At 35.0% G+C, this 21724-nt stretch overlaps 1 protein-coding gene across 2 annotated transcripts; it reads left to right on the top strand.

The window, feature by feature from the left end:
- Positions 1 to 11288: 11288 nt before the first annotated feature.
- Positions 11289 to 15074, top strand: LOC113275786 (eukaryotic translation initiation factor 3 subunit M-like). Of its 2 annotated transcripts, XM_026525352.1 has the most exons (11): positions 11289 to 11549; positions 11781 to 11910; positions 12493 to 12631; positions 12714 to 12926; positions 13254 to 13392; positions 13744 to 13894; positions 13998 to 14054; positions 14213 to 14265; positions 14345 to 14442; positions 14582 to 14651; positions 14795 to 15074. In XM_026525352.1, the coding sequence occupies exons 1-11, from the start codon at positions 11457 to 11459 to the stop codon at positions 14879 to 14881; spliced, it is 1230 nt and encodes a 409-aa protein (XP_026381137.1). In that variant the 5' UTR covers positions 11289 to 11456; the 3' UTR covers positions 14882 to 15074. The 2 variants fall into 2 exon arrangements, with proteins under 2 accessions (XP_026381137.1, XP_026381136.1); XM_026525351.1 differs by lacking the exon at positions 13998 to 14054 and having other exon boundaries at positions 14156 to 14265.
- Positions 15075 to 21724: the final 6650 nt, after the last annotated feature.

Raw genomic sequence — 21724 nt, 5'->3', positions numbered from 1 at the left:
AGGAAATCAATCATAGGCTTAGTATGTGGAAGGCATATTTGGTTTAAAGTCTTCAATTGAGTTGAAACAACTCTTAGTTGGTGTGAGACCGTCTACGGGAATCAATTGCGTGGAGTCCTGCTGGGATTCAAGTGGGTAAGGAGCGCAACTGTACATGAATCAATGGGAGACTGAGTTCGGGCTCAACTAAATTCCATATCGAAGTTAATTGTTAGTAGCCTAGTGTATGTAGCGATTTAATACAGTTTGGTGTACAATATGGACTGGGTCCTGGGGTTTTTCTGCATTTTCGGTTTCCTCGTTAACAAATTTTTTGCTGTCTATGTTATTTCTTTTTCCGCATTATATTGTTTATCTTTATAATTGAAATATCACAGGTTGTGCGTTGATAAATCACGGTAGTTAGGTCTAACCTTGTTAGTTGTACAAGACTTGATTGATCCTTGGACATTGGTCTTTGGTACCGTCCAAGAACTCTCCTTGTAGTTAAGTTCACAAATTCAATTCTGTAAACGTTCTAACAACAAGAGAGAAAGAGATATAACTCTAGGCACTTTCCTTGATTGATTTTTTATTCTCAGAGTTGTGTTGAGTTTGTCCGTACATATTTCCTAAGAAAAAATTGGTGGTGTATTTTGGTACCACCGACGTTTTCAGTTGGTATCAGAGCATGCAAACACGTTAAGAGCTAATAAGTATGTGTTTGAAGCAGCCTGACTATATGGACAAAGACGGAATCTCTACAGATGCATACCATAATTCCTTAGAGATTCTTCGGAATTTGTTCTCCTAAGACTTAGTATCTCACGTGATGATCTCGATTCACATGAGACTTCTAATATCTTGAGTGATTGTAAAGAATCGAAGGGAAAAATTAAAAATCCTATGCAATTGTCAAAAACAAGAAATTGTTAAGAGTAAGAAGCTTTGCTGTCTTAAAAGATTGTTAAACAGTCTGTTTAAGGAATGCAACATAAGGGGATCTATTGACGAAGATCTTTTTATGGCTTTTGAAAAAACATTTAAGTTCTTGGAATACTTTGTTGTGATCATAAGTAAGGAGGTGCCCCTTCGTAGTCTCTGAAAAGACTTGTTATCAGTGTGGGAAACCTAGGCATGTCAGAATAACGTGTACAACTGCTACAGTTTTGACTACTTCGGATGATATTGGTAAATCATCTCTTGATCACCATGAGGATGAAGAAACTATTCCAGAAAACTATCACGCCAGATTGATTTGTGAGCTGGCTACTCATCCAACCTCTTGTTAGCAAGATTCTGGCTTCACCCCATCACATATCAATTTAGGATGGGGAAAGTTGTTGTAAAGGATTGTTTCTGTGTTTTTTTAGGTTCCGTATTTTATGTATCATGTGTTTAATATCCCTGATCACATATCTAAAAGAAAAAACTTGTAACAAATTATGATCATAACATCACAAGTTGCTGAGCTGGCTCCAATTTCACGATGTCGTAAGATCGATATAAATTACGGGTCTTCTATTTTCTGTGATTGTGAATTCGTTTTCTTGTGCTTTGGAATTTTTCCATAGAGCTAAGAATAAGATTAATTATCTTATTGATAATATTATCAATCTTTTTTAGAATTGATCCGGAATTCAAAAACATGGTATGATTATATCTCCTGATGGAATATTTATTTATTTATTATTTTTTTTAAAAAGGGAGGAAGGAAAGTTTGAACTTGAAGTCCCACACCCGAACCAGGCCATTCCCGTTAAGGCTTTATTAAAAGAGTACGTGTATATCCCAACTCCTTCTTCTTCAACGAGTTCACGAACGGGATTAGAAATTGACGATTGGGTTTCCGAACCGGTGTGATGCCTTCATAAATTGAGTTGTTAATTCACTATCTTTGGGTCATTCTCTTTGTTACAAGGAAGTACATGATAAGGAGGAAATCAAGCAATCATCTTTAAAATGAGCTGTTCAAGTAAGATCAAATATATTTTTTTTTTTTTACAAGAACAAAAAGAGTTAGTAAAAAACCCAAGCATAGGAAAATTTCATAAGAACCTAGGATCCGTTTTATTAACACGGATTGTAATGAGACCTTTGAAAGAATGGCAACTAGAGAAATTATTCTAGAAAATAAATTAGAAGAAGGGTATGTTAAAACAGAATATCTTGTCTGTTTTGATGAATATGATCTGGGAGACATTTTTAGCGGGCTTGGGAGAGGGTTTGATCCTCTTACTAGAATTTTTTTATGTGAACATGTATGATTATAATCTCGATAAGATGAGTTTTAAATCAACGATTGGGGGAGGAAAAATTGTTGTTTATCGAGATTTTATCTCGGAACTCACAAACATTCCTCTTGGTAATTTTCAACTTCCAAGACCTAAAGAAGAAAAACCATCCCTTGAAACCATTTCTCTTTAGCTTTGTGGAAAGAATGTTGGTTGGAAAGATGGGAAGCTTCCTACTTCAGAGCTTATCATGCCTCCTAAGGTTTTTGGTAAGTTGGGTATCCCTAACATTTGTCCATCCAAAATTGGGGATGTATATTGGAGTCATGATTTTGCAGAGTTAGTTTATTTCCTTAAAACAGAAACTAAAAATATTGACATTTATGGGTTGATCGTTTCACAAATGTTATTAATGATGGTATCCAAGAAGATATTGGGGTTTCCTTGTCTGATTGGATGTATTTGTGAAGAACTTGATATTGATCCAATTGGGAACTTCATTGGAGCTCCCACTTTAGTTCATGAAAATATGTTCAAACGTATGAGAACGAATGAGAACAAAAGAAAAAGGGCCTCTATTTCACCTCTTAACGGTTCTTGTGATCCAACAACCTTGAGTATTTTTCAACGAATTCATAAGGATGTTTGCAAGATCAACACCAAGGTAAAAGACAATTATGTATGATTGCTACAAAATTTCCCAACATCAAGGACGAAATAGACAAAATTCAAGCTTCTATTGGTGATTCCGACGATGAAGAATACAAATAATCCTTCGACTTTTTTTCTTCTTTTGTTATCTAGGAAACTTCTTTTGAGGATTTTATTCTTAGAAAGGATAACTAGGTTTAGTATAGCAAAGATTGTGATTACACATAGCTATTTCCAATGTTTTGCATCTTGCACGTTTTTAGATTTATTTATTTAAATTTTAGAGTTGTTGGAAGATGAATTTTCAGTATATAATCATTATTGGTTTAATTATTGTATTGTAAAATTCTTGTGATTTTCTTTGCATTTACGTTCTCGTGAATCAAGCTAATATTTGATATATGCTCGGAAAAATTTATTATGTTTTTATAAACGGAAAATGGAACAAATTTTTTGATATTATTCTCGCAGTATTGATCTTTTTGTGATCACATTTATGTGTTTGCTGCTTGACACACTCCGTAAGATTCTCTTATGTTGAGTAAAATCGAGTAAAATTGTCTCGTTATTCATAACTAGACTTGAAATTAATTTATGTCGATACAATGGATACAAATCCTTGTGATTTTTTAATGTCCAAAATCCTTCTTTTTCACGAAAGTAAGGGCACTCATGTTATTCTCTAGAGAATGACATTTTAATGGGGGGGAGTTCGTAAATAAACTTGTGCTTAATTGCTATATCTTTGTAGGGAGTGTGTTTGTGGAATTATAAAGGGGATGCTTGTATGTTTTTAATCTCCTAGGATGGGTGCTAAGTATTTATTACAAAGTGATATCATCTAATTAAGTTGATATGAGGAGTTGCATTTTAACTATGTTATTATGTAGTATCTCTATCTTCCTTAAAACTTGAGATATATTTTGGTTGTACTCATTAGATCCTGCGATTTTCGTACCTTTGTTAGTTTTATTGACAAAAAGGAGGAGATTTATTTAGTAGTTTCATACTACATACATATGGTTTACGAATCATTATGTAATGGGGAGTGAATCATTTAAGCATTAGGTTTACCTATTAAACAAAAGATGTAAGTATTGATTAAGGGGGAGAAACATATCACCATAGTATTACTTCAAAGTTGAGATACAGTTAAACTTTGGAGAGAAGTTAATAGTATTATGTTTATGTATAACAACGATTGAGAATATTTGTTTTCAAAAAGTTGTTATCGCTATGGAATCAGTGCTTCAACAACAACGATGCTGAGTTGAACACGTTCAGAATCATTGCAACTTGAAATAACGAAGAGTTCAAGGAAAGATGGAGAAACCAAGGAAATTAAGAAGACATGGTGGATCGAGGAGTTTTTTCAAAACTTTATTTTTGTTATCCATATGTATTAAATAGTTATGTCACTAAAATTGACAAAGGGGGAGATTGTTAGAGTATTGCTCGGTCGAACTCACAAGTGTTGCTGTATCAAGACTGTTGTCAAAAACTATATCTTGATTTATAGTCTACAATTAGTTAAATCTCGGTCCAGGATAATGGAGTTGATAAACGAACCAATCATCATTTGCATTCTACCATTTTGGAGAACTTCATCAAAAAAAGGTAAGTGAAGACTAAACCACCTATTTCTCAATTTATATTCACTTTTCTATCTTTGAGACGATTGTTGTATAACTAATTAGACTAGCTTGCATAGACAAGAATTTCGAGTCGAGAATTATTTATTTAGTTTACGAATTTTTGAAAATATAATGACTAAGCTTAATGAACATTTGTTCATTCTTGATCATATTTGGTGGAAAATAAATTATTGTTCAGAACCAAATCATGATTCAAGTTTATCGTTCAAAAATATCCTAGAACATTGATACGTGTCATTAATGTTATTCAGGAATATTTTGAATCGATTTAGAGAAATATAGAACTACTATATTCGGAATACAAGACACTATTATCAGTCTTACAAACTGAGAAAATTGTTATATGTCTGAAGTCGTATTACATGTATTCGTACACGTAGAGGAGTAACTATGTATCGACTTTCAAATTTGTGTGATATGCATACTCGTATGTACATCATGGGAAAATCGGTTTGTTTTGTGATCCGGATAAGTACGTATATTCGTATACAAACCATTGTAGAAATGTGGTAAGGGAACCGGGTTAAAATAATCAAACCCGTATGCGAGCCAAAACAGTTATATGTTCTAGAAATCAGTTTAGTACCTAAACCGTTACGCAAGCTAAATGTTATGTGAACTCCGGAACAGGAAACGGTCTTGAGTTTGCAAACCGGTACGTGAACTAAAATTTTTTGTAGACTCCGGAACTTTGAGTTGGTTCAAAGTTTGCAAACCGGTACATGAACTGAAAAGTTCTATAGAGTCCGGAACTCGGTAATTGCATAAGTTTGCAAACCGATTTATGAAGTGAGAAGTTCTGTAGACTCCAGAACTCGGTTGTTGCATATAAGTTTGCAAATCGGTACGCATACTATGACTTAGCCGATTCACAAACGATTTAAGTAATTATATTTTGTGCATGTATAAACTATGTCGATTATGATTCTATTGCGATTAAATTATTTATATGAAGTAATTTGCATTTGATCAATTCTATAATTAACACTGAACTCATCTAATCACATGATTGTGACTCAATATTAATGTTTTAGTGAACATGAAAATTAGTGTTAAACTTTTAAGTTCAAATCGGCTAGTTTCGGCTAACTATGTTGAACATAGTCTTTATACACGGTTCGGTTTACGGTTTACCTAACCATAGTGTATATCTTGTATATGTGAATAAGATTCAAAGCTTTCATCTAACAGTGAATATTTATTTCTTGGTTCCAAAGCTATCTTAGCTTAAACCTGAAGCAACCTAGGCTTTGAAGTCTGTATAAGGGAAACTCTTGACAACTGGGATCTTTGAATCCTGACACTAGTTTTTGGTGTGTCCTAGTTGTATCTAGAGTCGTCCTCTCCATAAACCCTTTTAGGGTTTAGCGACTACAAAGACTTCATTGGGATTCGTGAAGCCATGTCCAATTATCTTTTATCTTGATAACTTGACTATCCTGATATTGATTGTTTGTAGAGCCTTGATCCATCAATCAAGATAGACAGTAATCAACAAAGTCTCTTCGTCTCATACTTTGTTGATTCCGAAAGTTTTATTCTTGTGAGGTGAATAATAATCTAGGCTACACTTCGGGTTGCATAAGTCCGGACTTTGAGGATAGCCAGACTTTTTTCTAGGTAGCTATCGATTTCCAACACCTGGATCTATCATTTGATCCGATTATCCTTGTAGATCGTAAATCAGGAAATCAATCGTAGGCTTAATCTGTGGGAGGAATATTTGGTTTAAATTCTTCAATTGAGTTGAAGAAACTCTTAGTTGGTGTGAGACCGTCTAAGGGAATCAATTGCTTGGAGTCATTCTGGGATTCAAGAGGCGTAAGGAGCGCGATTGTACCTGAATCAGTGGGATATTGAGTTCGGGCTCAACTACATTCCAGATTGAAGTTAATTGGTAGTAGGCTATGTCTGTAGCGGCTTAATATAGTTTGGTGTTCAAACTGGACTAGGTCCCGGGGTATTTCTGCATTTTCGGTTTCCTCATTAACAGTTTTTTTGGTGTCTGTTATTTCTTTTTCCGCATTATATTTCTTATCTTTATAATTAAAATATCACGGGTTATTCGTTGATAAATCACAGTAGATAGGTCCAACCTTGTTAATTGGATAAGACTTGATTGAACCTTGGACATTGGTCTTTGGTACCGTCCAAGAACTCTCTTTGTAGTTAGGTTCACGGATTTATTTCTGTAAACGTTCTAACAACAAAAGAGAAAGAGATATATCTCTATCCACTTTCCTTGATTTAGTTTTTACTCTCGGAGTTGTGTTGAGTTTGTCCATACATATTTCCTAAGAAAAAGTGTATTTTGGTATCCCCGGAGTTTTCAGAGACTTTAATTTCACCTGCACCTACAACGTTATTCTCATGCACAATAAAAATCAAAGGCACTCTCAACAACAATCATGTTTATGCCTTCTTTTTTCACATTTTAATATTCCATACAAGCGTCGGATGTTAATACAAAAAATTGATGATGACATTCTTTTTATGGCAGCAAAGTTCACCATATGGCTAAAATTGAAGATCCAAGATGACATTTCTGCCTTCAACATATGAAAACTAAGATCGTATCCCGATTCATTGCCCAATTACTTGAGAAATAAGGTATGCTACATCTAACACCATTATCTAAGAAGCTAATAAAGTTTATAATATGCACGAGCAGCTCGTAATTATATTGGACTGACATGAACAATGTAACATCTAACACTATCAATCAACTTTAAATCTCGCTCCAGTACCTATATGCCACATATGGACAACCAGACGTATTAAAATTTTTGAGTAGATTAATCAAAACCCAAGAATAGTAGTTCAATATATTTTTATTTTTTTCATGATAACCATATTAGTTTTTGAAAAGGATAGGTACCAAGTACGACACCAATTTTTTCATTCGGCAACCTGTATGGACAAAACCTAATACAGATGCAAATAAACCAACTTAATGTTCCTTGACAATATGTATATATAATTAATATCTCCATCTCTTCTCAATCAGAAAATACATACTACAGACTCCATGGACCTGATTGTTAAGAAGAGTACTTGGACGATCTCAAAAATCAATATCCAAGATCAATCTAGTCATATCCAAATAATTCAATCGGAATTCTTCCAAGTAATAAACTTGTTATCTATCTTTCAAGATACGAATTATACAAGAAACAAGTTTCGTAATTGATCATAATTATACAGACGTATCTGCTAATATTGAATACGTACTACTTGTATAAATTTTATTATAAAGGTAAACAATACAATGCTGAAAAAGAAAAATACAAGACACCAAAAGTTTTGTTAACGAGGAAACCACAATAGCAGAAAAACCACGGGACCTCGTCCATATTGGAACACCAAAGTTTTAAGCCACTACAAATACTAGCCTACTATTGTATTTTGGTCTAGAATGTAGTTGAGACCGAATCCACCCTCAAAGTGATTCAGTTACAGTCGCGCTTCTTACGTCTCTTGAGCCTCGCAAGGCTCTATACAATTGATTCCCTTAGAAGACATCCTTTACAGCCTAAGAGTTGCTTCAACCAAAGTGGATACTTTTGATACCAATTTTCCTTTAACAGATAAGCCTATTTGGTTTCCCTTTATATCTAAGATCAAGGCTTGGAAACATGTATGCAATAGACAAATCTAGCAAAACCTCACAAATCCGGAACACTTACACTCACTTAGATGTGAATCCTGGACTCTTTTCCACATCTAAAGAACAATCTTCAACTTATCAATTAAGAATAACTTTCAAAAATCTATCTTGAAAATCACAAAGTCTGAGACGAATATTTCTTTTTTATCTATCTTGCCTTACAAAGATTATGAGAACCTCGATAACAGAAAAACAAGATCAGAATACACGAACTATCAAGGTAAAAGATAGTCGGACCTTGCTTCATGAATCCCCAAAGCAAAGTCTTTTATTCATGAACCTAATAATGTTTCACAGAGGAAACTTAGGTCAATAGATGACAACTATAGCTATCATTTAGGATACAAGAGTGTCATGTATTGAATTTCCCAGTTGAAAAAGCATCTTTATTTATAGATGTTCAAGACCAAAGGTTTCTTAGAATTCAAGTTAAGATAACTTGAGATTGAAGCAAACGCTTTCTAGCGTTTAGATGAAACTCTAATTACGGTTTCAAATAAGCATGTGAGAATTAGTCTTAAATTACATAGAAGAATATATATGGTGGGCCGGGTACGTGAACCGTGTACAATTACTTTTCTTTTGAAAATATGCCTTATGAACTATAAGCAATTTTATGTTCATTTAAACACTTAAGAATTTAATTAATTTACACGTATACAATAATACAAGTGTTTAGCGATCAATGATGTATTAAAGGGGTTTATGAGAGTCATAACAATGCTAAACATATTTAAAAAATAAGTCTTTTAGCATCTGCTAAAATTTTACTGGGACCGTTGGTGAAACAGTTAGTAAACCATAGAAGCAGTTCACGAGTCATGGTGCAACGGTTCGTTAATCGGGTTCGCCAACCGCTTAACCTTTTACACCAATATTAAAAATTCAGATCACCGCGGTTCGAGAACAGTCCCCTTATGAACTTAAGATTTGTGAACAGGTTACCCAACCTTCTTGTATTTCAGAAACTCTGATATCTATTGTTTGCGAACTGGTTTGCCAACCTATTCTGAGTCGAAATATAAGAAATTCTGAATTTATCTCTTTGATGTTTGCAACATTCCCAAATGATAAAATCATTGCTTGGACTATTTTCAAATCTATCCACAAATTAATTCATAAATTGTTTCGAACTAATATTGTTAAGGATCTTTGAACATCCAATGCTTGAATCATATTTCGAGATGTTTAACAAGACAAGCTTGACTCGAATTTCTTCTTTGCAATAAATCTACTAGAAGTCATATGACATGGTCTCATAAGATAGAATGGTAAGATAACGAGTAAAATAAAATGGTTCAGTCTTCACATACCTTGTTGATGAAGGTCTCCAAATGTCTTAGTCGAGCTTCTCAGTCTTTCAGGATGATGTCTGATACTTGACTACCAAATTCTAACCTAGTCCGAGACTTGACTTAGTAGACTAGAAATCAAGATAGTTTTCACCATCTAATATTGGCAAAACGAGTTAATTAAAAAAAATTCAATGAGAAAGCACGAATGCATCTGTCATATAGTCTCTCCTGACTATCATGCTATGTGGAATACAACAATCAATGGATTAAACTTTTTGTGCTACATTGTGTTAAACCGAGTCTTATGGAGGCTCATAGAGCCTTCACTAGGGAAATTTCTTTTTCCCCATTTTCACAACTTTGTTTCTTAGAAACAAGGAACAAACTAATGAATCATAAAAATAATAAAGTTTTAAATGGTTCCGGATGGAAACTTAGGGTTAATGCGAAACCGTTGCCATCTTGTTATTTTTAGCCTAGCTTTTCGTTTTTTAATTTATTTTTCAGATTATTGTTATTATTTGTTTTTTACCCACCTGATTGCGAACCTGTACCGCAGTAGTTGACCAAACTGCCATACTAGCTACCAGCGTGCTTCACGAGGAACCAGCCAAAGGAAACGAAGTTGATAGGGGATCATTATGTCGCAAGAGGGGCAAGCTTATTCTACGTTTCATGTCAAATTTCGTAGTATTGCGTCATTGATGACTCGAACCTGGGATTTTCTAAAGGGCATCAAACTTGTGAGGAAAGTTTACGACATCAAAAATATATTTTGCCAAGCGGAAAACTACTCAACCACAATATGTGACCAGGCAAACCCATATTTTCTTAACCATATTCTCCTAAGTGATTCTATAGTCTCGTGCATATGGAAATATAAATGCTCAATAGTTTTTGAGAAAATAAACCCAGACCCAATCAATTTAATAGGGCAAATCAATAGTTTCTTACATTCTTCCCCATCAAATACCCTTCAAAGTAATATGAAAACTCAAAAGAAAATCTCAACCAATTACTCTTGGTCCAGCCTAAATTCAGATTGGATAATCTTCATTGACGCTTCCTTTAAGAAAGAGGATTTGTCGATGGAATATGCTTTCATTCTATATTCAGCTGATGAAGAAACTTTCGTGCACCTATTTACGGGTTCGTAGTGGGCAACGTCAGCTTTCCACGCAGAAGCAAAATCCTTATTAAAGTCTGTTACGTGGTTAAAAGAAAATATTTTATCAAGCGTGGTCATATTAACTGACTGCAAAGCGTTGGCAGACATCTTAAACAAGGTAAGCACAGATTCTTCGTGATCAGCCGAAAATACCTTGCAAGAAATAAGGACAATCTTGGACGATCTACCTCAAGCTAAAGTGAAATATATTAAGAGGAAAAATAACTCATTGCCAAGGAAGCAAGGATTAAAAAGTTACAGCACATGTCACATAACCTACGACGAAAAATTCATAAATCTAACAAAGATTCTAATATTTTTGATAAAAATGATCTTGTAAATCTTTTGTACTATATTTGCTAGTTAACATATGATCTTTTTCCCTAGAAATCACATTCACATGCTTCAGAAAATAAAAACAAAAAAAACCACATGAGCCGGTCCCTTCACAGCGATTGCATATTTGCACGGAACACGTTGTGAAGCTTGTGAATCTAGTCCATCAGACTCGGTCTTATTGCCTGTTTTTTATTTTTACTCCATCGGTAGTAACAAATATTTGGGCTGAAATATCACCTTTCTGAAGACCAAACTACCCCAGTTAAACAAATATAAAGAGACGTAAAGAATCCCATAACATCCCTTTTTTGGTTTTAGGGTTTTGTTCACGAAAGATCTCCCAGTTCTTTCTCTCAGTCTAACGGTGGTGGTGGTGGTGGTGATAAGAAAGAGAGAGTGATTATCGTCTCAATCTAGGGTTTTCATATTTAACAGGCATCAGGTTTAAACGATTTCTACTGCAAGATAATGGCGACCATTGTCATAACTTCCGAAGAAGATCCATCACTCACTGTTGTTCGTTTCCAATCCGAACTTTCTTGGGCTGATGCTGGTCCTGAGGTAATAATTTCAGATCCAACTTTGAAAATTTCTCTTCATTCATTATTCTATATTATTCTATATTCCTTCTGATTCTATTATAGGGTTTTGTTAGACCGAAGAATCAAAATATGAAGTCAGTAAAATTGGGATGTTAGGGTTCTTCTACAGTTCATAAGCAATTTCGTTATTTGACGATTTTCAATCTTAGTCTGATTTTTTTGTTTTGTTTTTGTTTGTGTTGATGTTAAGGTTCTGGCGGAAGAAGTTTCTGTACTATGCAGAGAGGCAGAAACATGCATAGCGAACGGTCAAAATTTGGAATTGGTTTCTCTTATGCTCACACCAGCAGACTTGATATTTCCAAAACTTTCTGAAAAGGGTACATTTTCTTTATTCTTCTTCTAATTTGTTTTAAGAGATCTAGTTGAGCTAATGGTTGTCGGAATAACATTAGCTGTCGTTAAATACCCAAGCTATACCAGTAAGTGCAAAGGTCCTTATAAAGAAAACCCACAGACTGCAAAAAGAGGTGGGAGACGAAGTGGGAGACTAGAGGAAGTACGACATAATTTCCCATTTTAGCTGCCTTTGGAAGTTGTTCAATTTGGTTCTCATTGCTGGAGAGATAGGCTAAACAATAAAAATAATCTTGTCCAGTTATGGTTTTCATTGCTGGAGAGATAGGCTAAACAATAAAAGCAATCTTGTCCAGTTAAGATTTTGATTGGATTCATGGGTTAATTTAGTTCCCTCTGGCTCTGGCCCTCTCAAATGTGATAGTAATGAACTACTACTCGAGTTTTGCTTTGGTAGTGTTTATATTATATTCTCACTTAGTTTGTTAAGAGTATTTGTATTGTAATTATACTTTGCCTGTTTGGATTTGGTGAGTGATTTGGTAGTGTTGTTTGCAAGTGTCAGGTTAGTTCTAATTGGAACTGTTTCTTAATCCCATTTGCAGATCTTGAGTGCATCTTCACTGTAATTTGCAACCTTGTCACAAAAGCTACAAGTTTGAATGAAGAATTAGAGATGGCGGAACGTATTTCTGTTAAAGTTTGTCAACAACCAAATGACAAGCCTGCTCTCCGCCTGAAGATGTAATACCAATTCATTAATTATCGTCACCTCCTACCCTGGGATTATATGACAGTGTCTTACGTTCTTACTTTATTGATACAGCTTGTTCAATCTGTACAATCTTCTGGCGAACCCGTACAGCAAATTCTATGTTTACATGAAAGCCCTTCATTTGGCGGTCGGTGGCAAAGTTACAGAAAACATCATACCTTCTTTCAAAAAGATGGACAGCTTCCTGAAAGAGTGGAATATCAGAACAGTGGATCAAAGAAAACTCTTTCTTACAATCTCCAATGTGTTAAAGGAAAATAAAAGGTAATGAATATGAATGAATGATTCTTGTCAGCTTGTCAGCCATCGGTCCCATCCAAAAACCAAGCACCTATCTAGTGTATAATTAACGTTCCAGTTGGTATACGATAAGGGTTTCTATAGTGTAACCTTGAATAGAAGTCTTTCTTTCAGGGGATAAGACTTATGGTTTTATTAGGTAGTTTATATATGTTATTTTCATTGTTTCACATCTGGTTATTATTTTTTTCAGAAGGGTCTAGTTTGATCAATGAATCCCTATGCCACTTGAGCATATTGCTTTTTGTTTTAATCAGGATTGAGGACATTTGAATCTTATTTTGTTTTCAGCATGTCAAAGGACTCATTCAATTTTCTTACCAAGTACTTGGCAACTTTTTCAAGTGAAGATGCAAATATCATGAGTGAAGCTAAAGGAGAAGCCGTCCGTGCTGTTATGGAGTTTGTGAAGGCTCCTGACATGTTTCAGGTATCTTGCATGTAAATTTTATAGTTATTTTATGATTCTCTTCTGATACAATACATGTTCCAAAGAAGATGTTTGCGGGCATCTATTGTACCTTACAACCTTCTTTCTTTGCTGGCTCCTTGTATCCATGCTTAGGATATGATTCTAATTTGCTGTCAGCTTGTTAATTTTTATAATTAACTTCCATTGGTAGTACTATCTTGCCATTCTGGGATGCTCCTAGACATGGTCTTTGTCAGTTAAATGTTTTTTTTCCTTATACGCATGCTCCTAGACCATGGTCTTCTTCTAAATGTTTTTTTTTCCCCTTATACGCATTAATTTTCATTTTTCTTTTCTTTTGTATGGCAGTGTGATTTGTTAGATATGCCGGCTGTAGCACAGTTGGAACAAGATGGAAACTATGCATGGGTTTATCAGCTTTTGAAGATTTTTCTTACTCGGAGGCTGAAAGCATACACAGATTTTCAAGCAGAAAATGATACTGCAATGACTGAAGCTGGTATTATTTTGCTTATTTCGAGAAAAATAGTGTAGAACGTGATGAAATCCTATTACCTGTTTTTTTGTTTTCTTATTAACTTTCTTGTGCAATGCGATTTAAGGGCTTGTCTTTGAAGATTGCATGACGAAAATGAGGTTGCTATCATTGGCTGATCTTGGTTCATTGGCTTATTTCGAGAAAAATAGTGTAGAACGTGATGAAATCCTATTACCTGTTTTTTTGTTTTCTTATTAACTTTCTTGTGCAATGCGATTTAAGGGCTTGTCTTTGAAGATTGCATGACGAAAATGAGGTTGCTATCATTGGCTGATCTTGGTTCAAATGAGTCCGGTGGTATTCCATATGCTATGGTCGCAAACACACTTATGGTAAGCATCTCTTATCTTTTCTTCCCCAGTTTCCAGCTATAAGCCCCGAGTTCACAGATCAGGTCTTACTGTTTCGCAGATTCAAGATGATGAGGTGGAAGAATGGATAGTTAAGGCAATAGCTGCAAAACTACTTGACTGTAAGATGGACCAGTTGAATCAAACTGTAATTGTAAGGTGAGTTCGAGTTTTTCTGAACTGCAAGTACTGTTTTCGACATCATGAAGAAAAGTCAATTCCTAAACTCAAATACTTGATAAGGTTATGAATGTACTGGCTAATAGATCTGTTAAATGAATATTGATTTTGTGTGCAGTCGTTGTTCAGACCGTCTGTTCGGGCCAAACCAGTGGGTAGCCCTTCGATCAAAGTTATCCATGTGGAGGGTAAGTGACTTCTTTTTTACCAGCTCTCAACAGTGGCTCTGCTGTCACTTGTTTTAGTCGTCGTCAATTACTTGTTTGAAAACAGATCTTTGGAATTTACTTGTGTTTTGATTTGTTTTTTATTTTTTATGTTATGCTTTCAGGGTAATATTGCAAATGTTATAACCACCATCCAAGCTAACAAGTTAGTTGAAGACGCCTCTCAAGTAACAGCGCAAGGGGTGGCATGATAACCCACAACTGGTTTCAACCTTCCCTTCAATTTTGTTTCAGAACTCAGTTTGCACCAATTTTTAAGGCTAGGTTGTTGACATACTAAAGAATATTAAAATATATTTCCTTTCATGCGGTTGCTACATTTGTGTAAGAAATAGCTTAATTACAGAGTTCCCTTCAATCACATTTCAGTTTTTTCACTCTTCCCACAGTTGTTCCTCCTCTACTAATGTCGAACGAAATCGTAATCTGACCTGACCCATAAAATTGTCAGATGCCAGTGTTTACAACCTACACCATGTTTGTTTACTCCTGACTCATCTGAGTCGTCTGGATCTGAATCATCTGGATCTGAGTGAAATCACCTGACTCATCTGGATCTGAGTCGATATGTTTGTTTTGAGTCAGATCTTACTCATCTGACTCGGAAATAAGTGAGTCAGTGGTTTGGTCCCATGAATCAGGGATATTTTGTTACCTGACTCAAATAAGTCCGAGTCAGGGGTTATGTCTGAGTCAGAGGTCGAGTCAGATCTGACTCAAAATGGAAAACAAACGGTCTGACTGCTTACTCGGTCCGAGTCAGGAGTTGACTCAGATTCAGACTTCGAGTCAGCTACAAACAAACAAGTTCCTAATATGTTTTGTTCTTGGAGAGGGATACACCGCTGAAGAGACATTAATTAAACAAAGACTGGAAAGATGAAGATGAAATAAAACCCATGTTCCTGAGTCATAATTTTGTTGGGCACAAAAAACCTTTTCGCTGATAAAACTAGTGATAAAAAATCAAGGTGACTAAACTTGTGATACAAAAACCCCACTCAAATGTTGGGAACATTAAAACTCCATCTTAAACAAAATCGATACAAAAACCCCATCAAAACAAAATTGACACAAAAACCCCAATTTTCAAATTTTGGTTTCATCAATTTTTTCTGGGTTTTTGTGTTAATTTTGTTTTGATGGGTTTTTTGTGTTATTTTTGTTTTGATAGGTTTTTTGTGGATGGATAGTGACACCTTTGGAATTATAACTCGCGGACCACAGGATTGGCAAGCAAAGGTGAAACACCACAAGTGTCAACTGAAGTTTCCGTAGGTGTAATAACATAGGTTGAGTTTGATAATGTTTTTCTTTTCCTTTCTCAAAAGCACTTTCAAAACGTATTTATAGTAATAATTTTTCATCTCAGTGTTTAGTAAAAAAGTATTTTCTACGCAAAGCACTTCCCTACTTCTCCAACTTTTAAACGCCGGAGAGAAAGAACTTTTCAAAAGTTCTAAAAGAATAACTTATGGTCCGACACTAATTTCATATTCTAGTTTCCTTTTCTATCCCTATTTCATTTTATAAATTATAAAAATTATCCTTAAATCTATATAACATTAGTTTTTTATTCTTTATATTTTATTCGTTAAAGGTGATTGATTATTTTATATACCATTTTAATGAAATTTTTTAGTTTATCAATTATTAAATAAGAGCAATATTAAATATTATTTAATTTTAGTTTGATTTTTGTTTGAAAATTATATCTATAATTAATAACTAAAAGAGGGAGGATCCATGAACACTTTTAGATGGGCAAGGTCGGACATGATTTGCGCCATTTTCTCCGCAAAACCCGAACGACAATGAACATGAACCAATTGATATACCAGACTTATATTCCCGAAGAACAGGGTATTGTGGAATCACAAACGATGAGACGAAGATGTTTGTGACTACTTTTTATCTTGCCTATCGGAGATTAAATCTCGAGAAAATCTTAGAGAAGATAGTACTCAATCACGATAGAAAAACAGTAAGATCAGAACACACAACTACAGAGAAAATAGTTGGGTCTGGCTTCACAATCCCAATGAAGTCTTCAAGTCGTTAACCTACAAGGTTTTGGAAAAACCTAAGGTTAAAGGAGAACCGACTCTAGTATCACACAGGAGGTGTGGGGATTAGGTTTTCCAGTTGCTAGAGTTCTCCCTTATATAGTCTTCAAATCAGGGTTTGCAATCTATGTTACCTTGGTAAGAAAGCATTCAATATTCACCGTTAGATGAAAACCTGATTAGACTCAAGCAATATCTTCCAACCGTTAAATCGAACTTAGCTTGTTACACACAAATGAAAAGTGACTTCATTTAGATATGAGTAACCGTACCTAAAAGTGTACATCTTTGTTGGCTCAACAATAATTAACCGAAGTTATCCATATGAACACTTTCATATCAACCTCATTCATCTTAACCATAACTAGTTCAAACTAGTTTGAAACCCGTGCTACGCACCGAGATTGTCATAACTTTTTACACCGTCGGTTTATGTCCACTGAATCGGGGCTTCGCCCCGCACCCGACTTAATAGGAATTCCAATAAGCTTTATAGAATTACAATCCAACGGATTGCCAATTATTAAAACTATGTAATAAAAATTTCTAATAATCAAATGTATAATATTATGATCTAAAGATCTCACGTTGTTTTGAAACTCTTTATAATACAATTATAATCTAAAAAATTCACAAATTCCTAATACATCCAGCTGAAAAGTAAAGAAGAAAAATCATATTAACATTCTATCTCAAAACCCCAATAAACGCTTTCCAGTGGAGCCAAATCCGTTTTTTACTTCACTCGTTATATACTCCCCACCTTCCTTCCATACAATATCATATATTTGTGTTAAGAATCAGATGTCCAACTCAACTCCCTATAATTAAATGAAAAACCACACTCATTATATACTTGTATCAATATTTGATATTATAAACATTAAAAAAATGATATTAATATAAAATAGATTGTGAGCTGTAAATAGTGCAAAGTATATGAAGTGTTTCCTTCGAAGATGTTGTAATCAAGGAAATCCACTGACGTATTTTTCTTCAGAAATCATATAATTGTGTTAAGAATTAAGCGGCCAACTCAACTGCTCCTTTAGGCTCAAACTTTCTGTAGTTCAATGAAAAATCACAGTCACTATATATTTGTATCACTATTTGATACATACCTTAGTGGTCGGACTAAGTTTGGGTTCGCCAGTATGCGAACGGATACGCATACCACCAAACTCAGTAAAGTCCCGAAACTTGAACCTCACACCAGTACGCGTACCGGTATGCATACTTAGTTCCCGGACCTCTACTAAACCAATCAGTACGCATACGTGTATGCATACCATGGTTCCCGGACTTGGATTACATATATGCAATTACGCATACTATGCTTATATCAATTGTTCTAAACACTCATTTCAACCATTGAAACATTCTCATAAGACGACAATAGCTGTCTCACACAAACTATTAGCTTCAAAGCAATTTTCAAGTGATCGAATGATCAATACGAAACATTCCGAGTCTACATCAAATGACCGTCTCACACAAATCATGTAAGATCTTGCAAGGCGATTTTCACATGATCATCTTTTGACTTTCGTCAAGAATATAAGATGAACTTGGTTAAAGCGAAAGCTTACAACACATATTTCGAGAAATATGTAAGCGAGTTAAACTCAGCTCAAAATATCAAATGTGCATAATTGAAGTCTATATGTCTATACGACTTTTGTCTCTAATAGGAGATAGAGTAGGTAGACTTTTGAGTGATATATGAGTTCAAGTCTCAACATACCTTTTATTGATGAAGTTCCACAAGCTCCCCTTAGTAGTTCTTCGTCTTTAATCGATGAACGCCGTGAAGTCTAATGCTCAACTACACTTTCTATCCTAATCCGAGACTTAGCTATAAGTGGACTAGATCAAGACTTCTAGTTTTGGCAACTAAACTTGACAAAAAAGCTTGAGATAGCAACGCTTGCGAGTTCGACCGAGTAGTGCTCTAACAATATCCCCCTTTGTCGATTTTAGTGACAAAACTATCAATACATATGGATTACAAAATAAATAAACTTTGTAGTTTCTCATCTAAATGCTTGATTTCCTTGGTTCTTCAATATTACTCGAAATCTTCGACACTTCCAAGTACTCTAGTGATTTTGAAAGTGTTCAACTCAGCATCATAGTTGTTGAAGATCCATAGCTATAATAATGAGAAAACAATTGCTCTCAATCATTGTTATACAGTGTCATAGTATCACTACAAAACATCAAAGTCTAATTGTATCACAACTTTGACAACAACACTATGGTGATATGGATCACTCCCCCTTAGTCAATACTTCATCTCACATGAAAACCACTCCCCCTTACATAATGATCCGTAAACCATATGTATTTTTAGTGTGAACTACACATTAATTCTCCCCCCTTTTGTCAATATAAATTGGCAAAGGTAAGAAAACTAGTGGGATCCTAATGAAATTTCCATAGAGATACTTCATCACCAAAAGATAACATATCACTTTGTTTTGATGATTTCACATAGCCGAAACTAGTGTATTCATCAAGGAGTTTATAAAGATACAAGAAAACTCCTACAATATTCCACAACCACACTCCCCACAAAGATTTGGCAATTAAGCACAAGTTCAATTTAGAACTCTTCCCCACAAAATGTCATTCCCGAAAGAACAACAAGAGCGACCTTACTTTCACAAGAAAAGAAGGATTTAAAAGAATACTTTAATACCTAAAAAAACTGTTATCTACGTAGAAACAAATGCGAAATTGATACAACACTACACTGACGTTCTAAGCCTTGATTGCCCAAAATATATGAATGAGTCCAGGGGCAAAAGGCTAGAAAACTAATGAACCAAAACAACACCAATAGGCTGTCGTAAGTGTTGAAACCTAGCAGTAAAGGTTTGGTGAGAATATCAACGAATTGTTGTTTGGAAGACACAAATTCCATATTGATGATACCATTTTCATAGAGATCTCTAATAAAATGATACCTTATGTCAATGTTCTTAGTTTTCGAGTGATCAACATGATTCTCAGTGATGTGAATCGCACTTGAGTTATCACGAAAGATCTTCATTACACCAGTGTCAATTCCATAATCAGTAAGCATTTGTTTCATCCATAGCAGTTGAGTACAACATGAACCTGCAACAATGTATTCTGCTTTGCATGTAAACAGGGATTGTGAGTTTTGTTTCTTGCTATGCCATGCCACAAGATTCTACCCAACATAGTAAAATCCCCTCGAAGTACTCTTTCTGTCTTCAACACATCCTGCCCAATCTGCATCTGAATAGGCAGTAAGATCAGTGTTAGTATCAAAAGTATATGATAGACCATACCCGCTAGTATGTTGGATATATCGCATAATCTTCTTAACAGCTGCAAGATGAGATTCCTTTGGATTAGCCTGAAATCTAGCACAACAACCAACCCTAAAAGCAATATTAGGTCTAGTAGTTGTAAGATATAAGAGGCTTCCAATGATAGATCGATAAAGCTTTTGATCCACATTTACTCATTTCTCATCTCGATGTAGTTTACTAGTAGTGGGCATATGTGTCAGTTTTGGAGTTGACTTATCAAGACCGAACCTTGTCACAAGATCCTTAGCATATTTTTCTTGAGATAAGTAAATTCCATCCTTATGCTGTTGAATCTGTAATCCTAAAAAGAATTTTAATTCACCAACATTGCTCATTTCAAACTCCTTTCCAAGAGAGACTTGAAAATCTTTTGCAAGTTTCTCAGAAGTCGATCTATAGATGATATCATATACATAAACTTGAGTAGTGACAACATCTTTCCCACTCCACTTGGTAAACAAGGTTTTATCAGCTCCACCTCTCGAAAAACCTTTCCTGAGAAGGGAAGTAGTTAGTTTTCCGAACCAGGCACAAGGTGCTTGTTTCAACCCATATAATGCCTTTTTGAGTTTACGAAAATGATCTTGGAAGTCAGGATTTTCAAATCCCTTTGGTTGAGCAACATAGACCTCTTCCTTTAAATTTCCGTTTAGGAAAGCAGATTTTATGTCCATTTGAAATAGCTTAACCTTAAAAAAACAAGCATGAGCTAATAGTAACCAAATGGACTCAAGGCGTGCCACAGGATCAAAGGTTTTATCAAAGTCGATACCTTCAATCTGTGAATATCCTTGAACGACAAGTCTGGCTTTGTTTCTGACAATGGTGCCAAATTCATCAGACTTGGTTTTGAATATCCATTTGGTACCAACAATATTGATATTGGAGGGACAAGGTACGAGCTCCCATATATCTTGTCTTTGAATTGATTTAACTTTTCATGCATTGCATTCTCCCAAAAGGGATCGCTAATAGCTTCATCAATATTTTTAGGTTTTACCTGTGAATGATAACAACCGAAATTGCAAATATTTTGAAGTTGCCCTCTTGTCTTAGCCGTAGAATCTTTTCCTCCAATAATATTTTTAATGTCATGATTCCTTTGAACCCAGAGGTGTCTTGGAGGAACACGTTCTTGTTCAACATGAATAGCCTGATTAGTGCTCTTCTCCTCGTCACTGGAAATATCAGGATCAACGAATGTTGGAATAACTTCAACTGATTCTGGGATTTCCTTGACATTCTCATTTGTCTCGGTTGGAGGCAATTTAGCAGGAGGACTATCATGACGAAAATTGCTCATATCATCAATGATGACATTTGCAGATTCCATCATAACTTGGGTTCTGAGATTAAATACTCGAAAACCACGACTATCATAAGCATATCCAAGAAAGATGCCTTCATCGCTTTTAGAATCAAATTTCCCTTTATGTTCTCGATCTTTCAGAATGTAACACTTAGTTCCAAATACTCTGAGATAATGTAAGTTGGGCTTCCTACCGTACCACAACTCACAAAGAGTATTTAGGGTTTTAGACCGTAGGTAAATATGGTTGATCAAATAACATGCTGTGAACACAGCTTCTCCCCAAAATCTTAACGGTAGGTTTTTGTTGTGGAG

The sequence above is a fragment of the Papaver somniferum genome, chromosome 4 (genome assembly GCF_003573695.1).
Source record: "Papaver somniferum cultivar HN1 chromosome 4, ASM357369v1, whole genome shotgun sequence".
In the NCBI taxonomy this organism is placed as follows: Eukaryota; Viridiplantae; Streptophyta; class Magnoliopsida; order Ranunculales; family Papaveraceae; genus Papaver; species Papaver somniferum.
Note: the sequence above shows the minus strand (reverse complement) of the source record. Positions and strands in the feature narration are given on the sequence as shown.

Excerpts from the sequence above, each read along its gene's own strand:
- LOC113275786 (XM_026525351.1), top strand. The coding sequence starts at position 11,457 with ATGGCGACCATTGTCATAACTTCCGAAGAAGATCCATCACTCACTGTT. Across the intron at positions 11,911-12,492 it reads TCCAAAACTTTCTGAAAAGG|ATCTTGAGTGCATCTTCACT; the intron begins GTACATTTTCTT and ends TCCCATTTGCAG. Across the intron at positions 13,895-14,155 it reads TACTGCAATGACTGAAGCTG|GGCTTGTCTTTGAAGATTGC; the intron begins GTATTATTTTGC and ends ATGCGATTTAAG.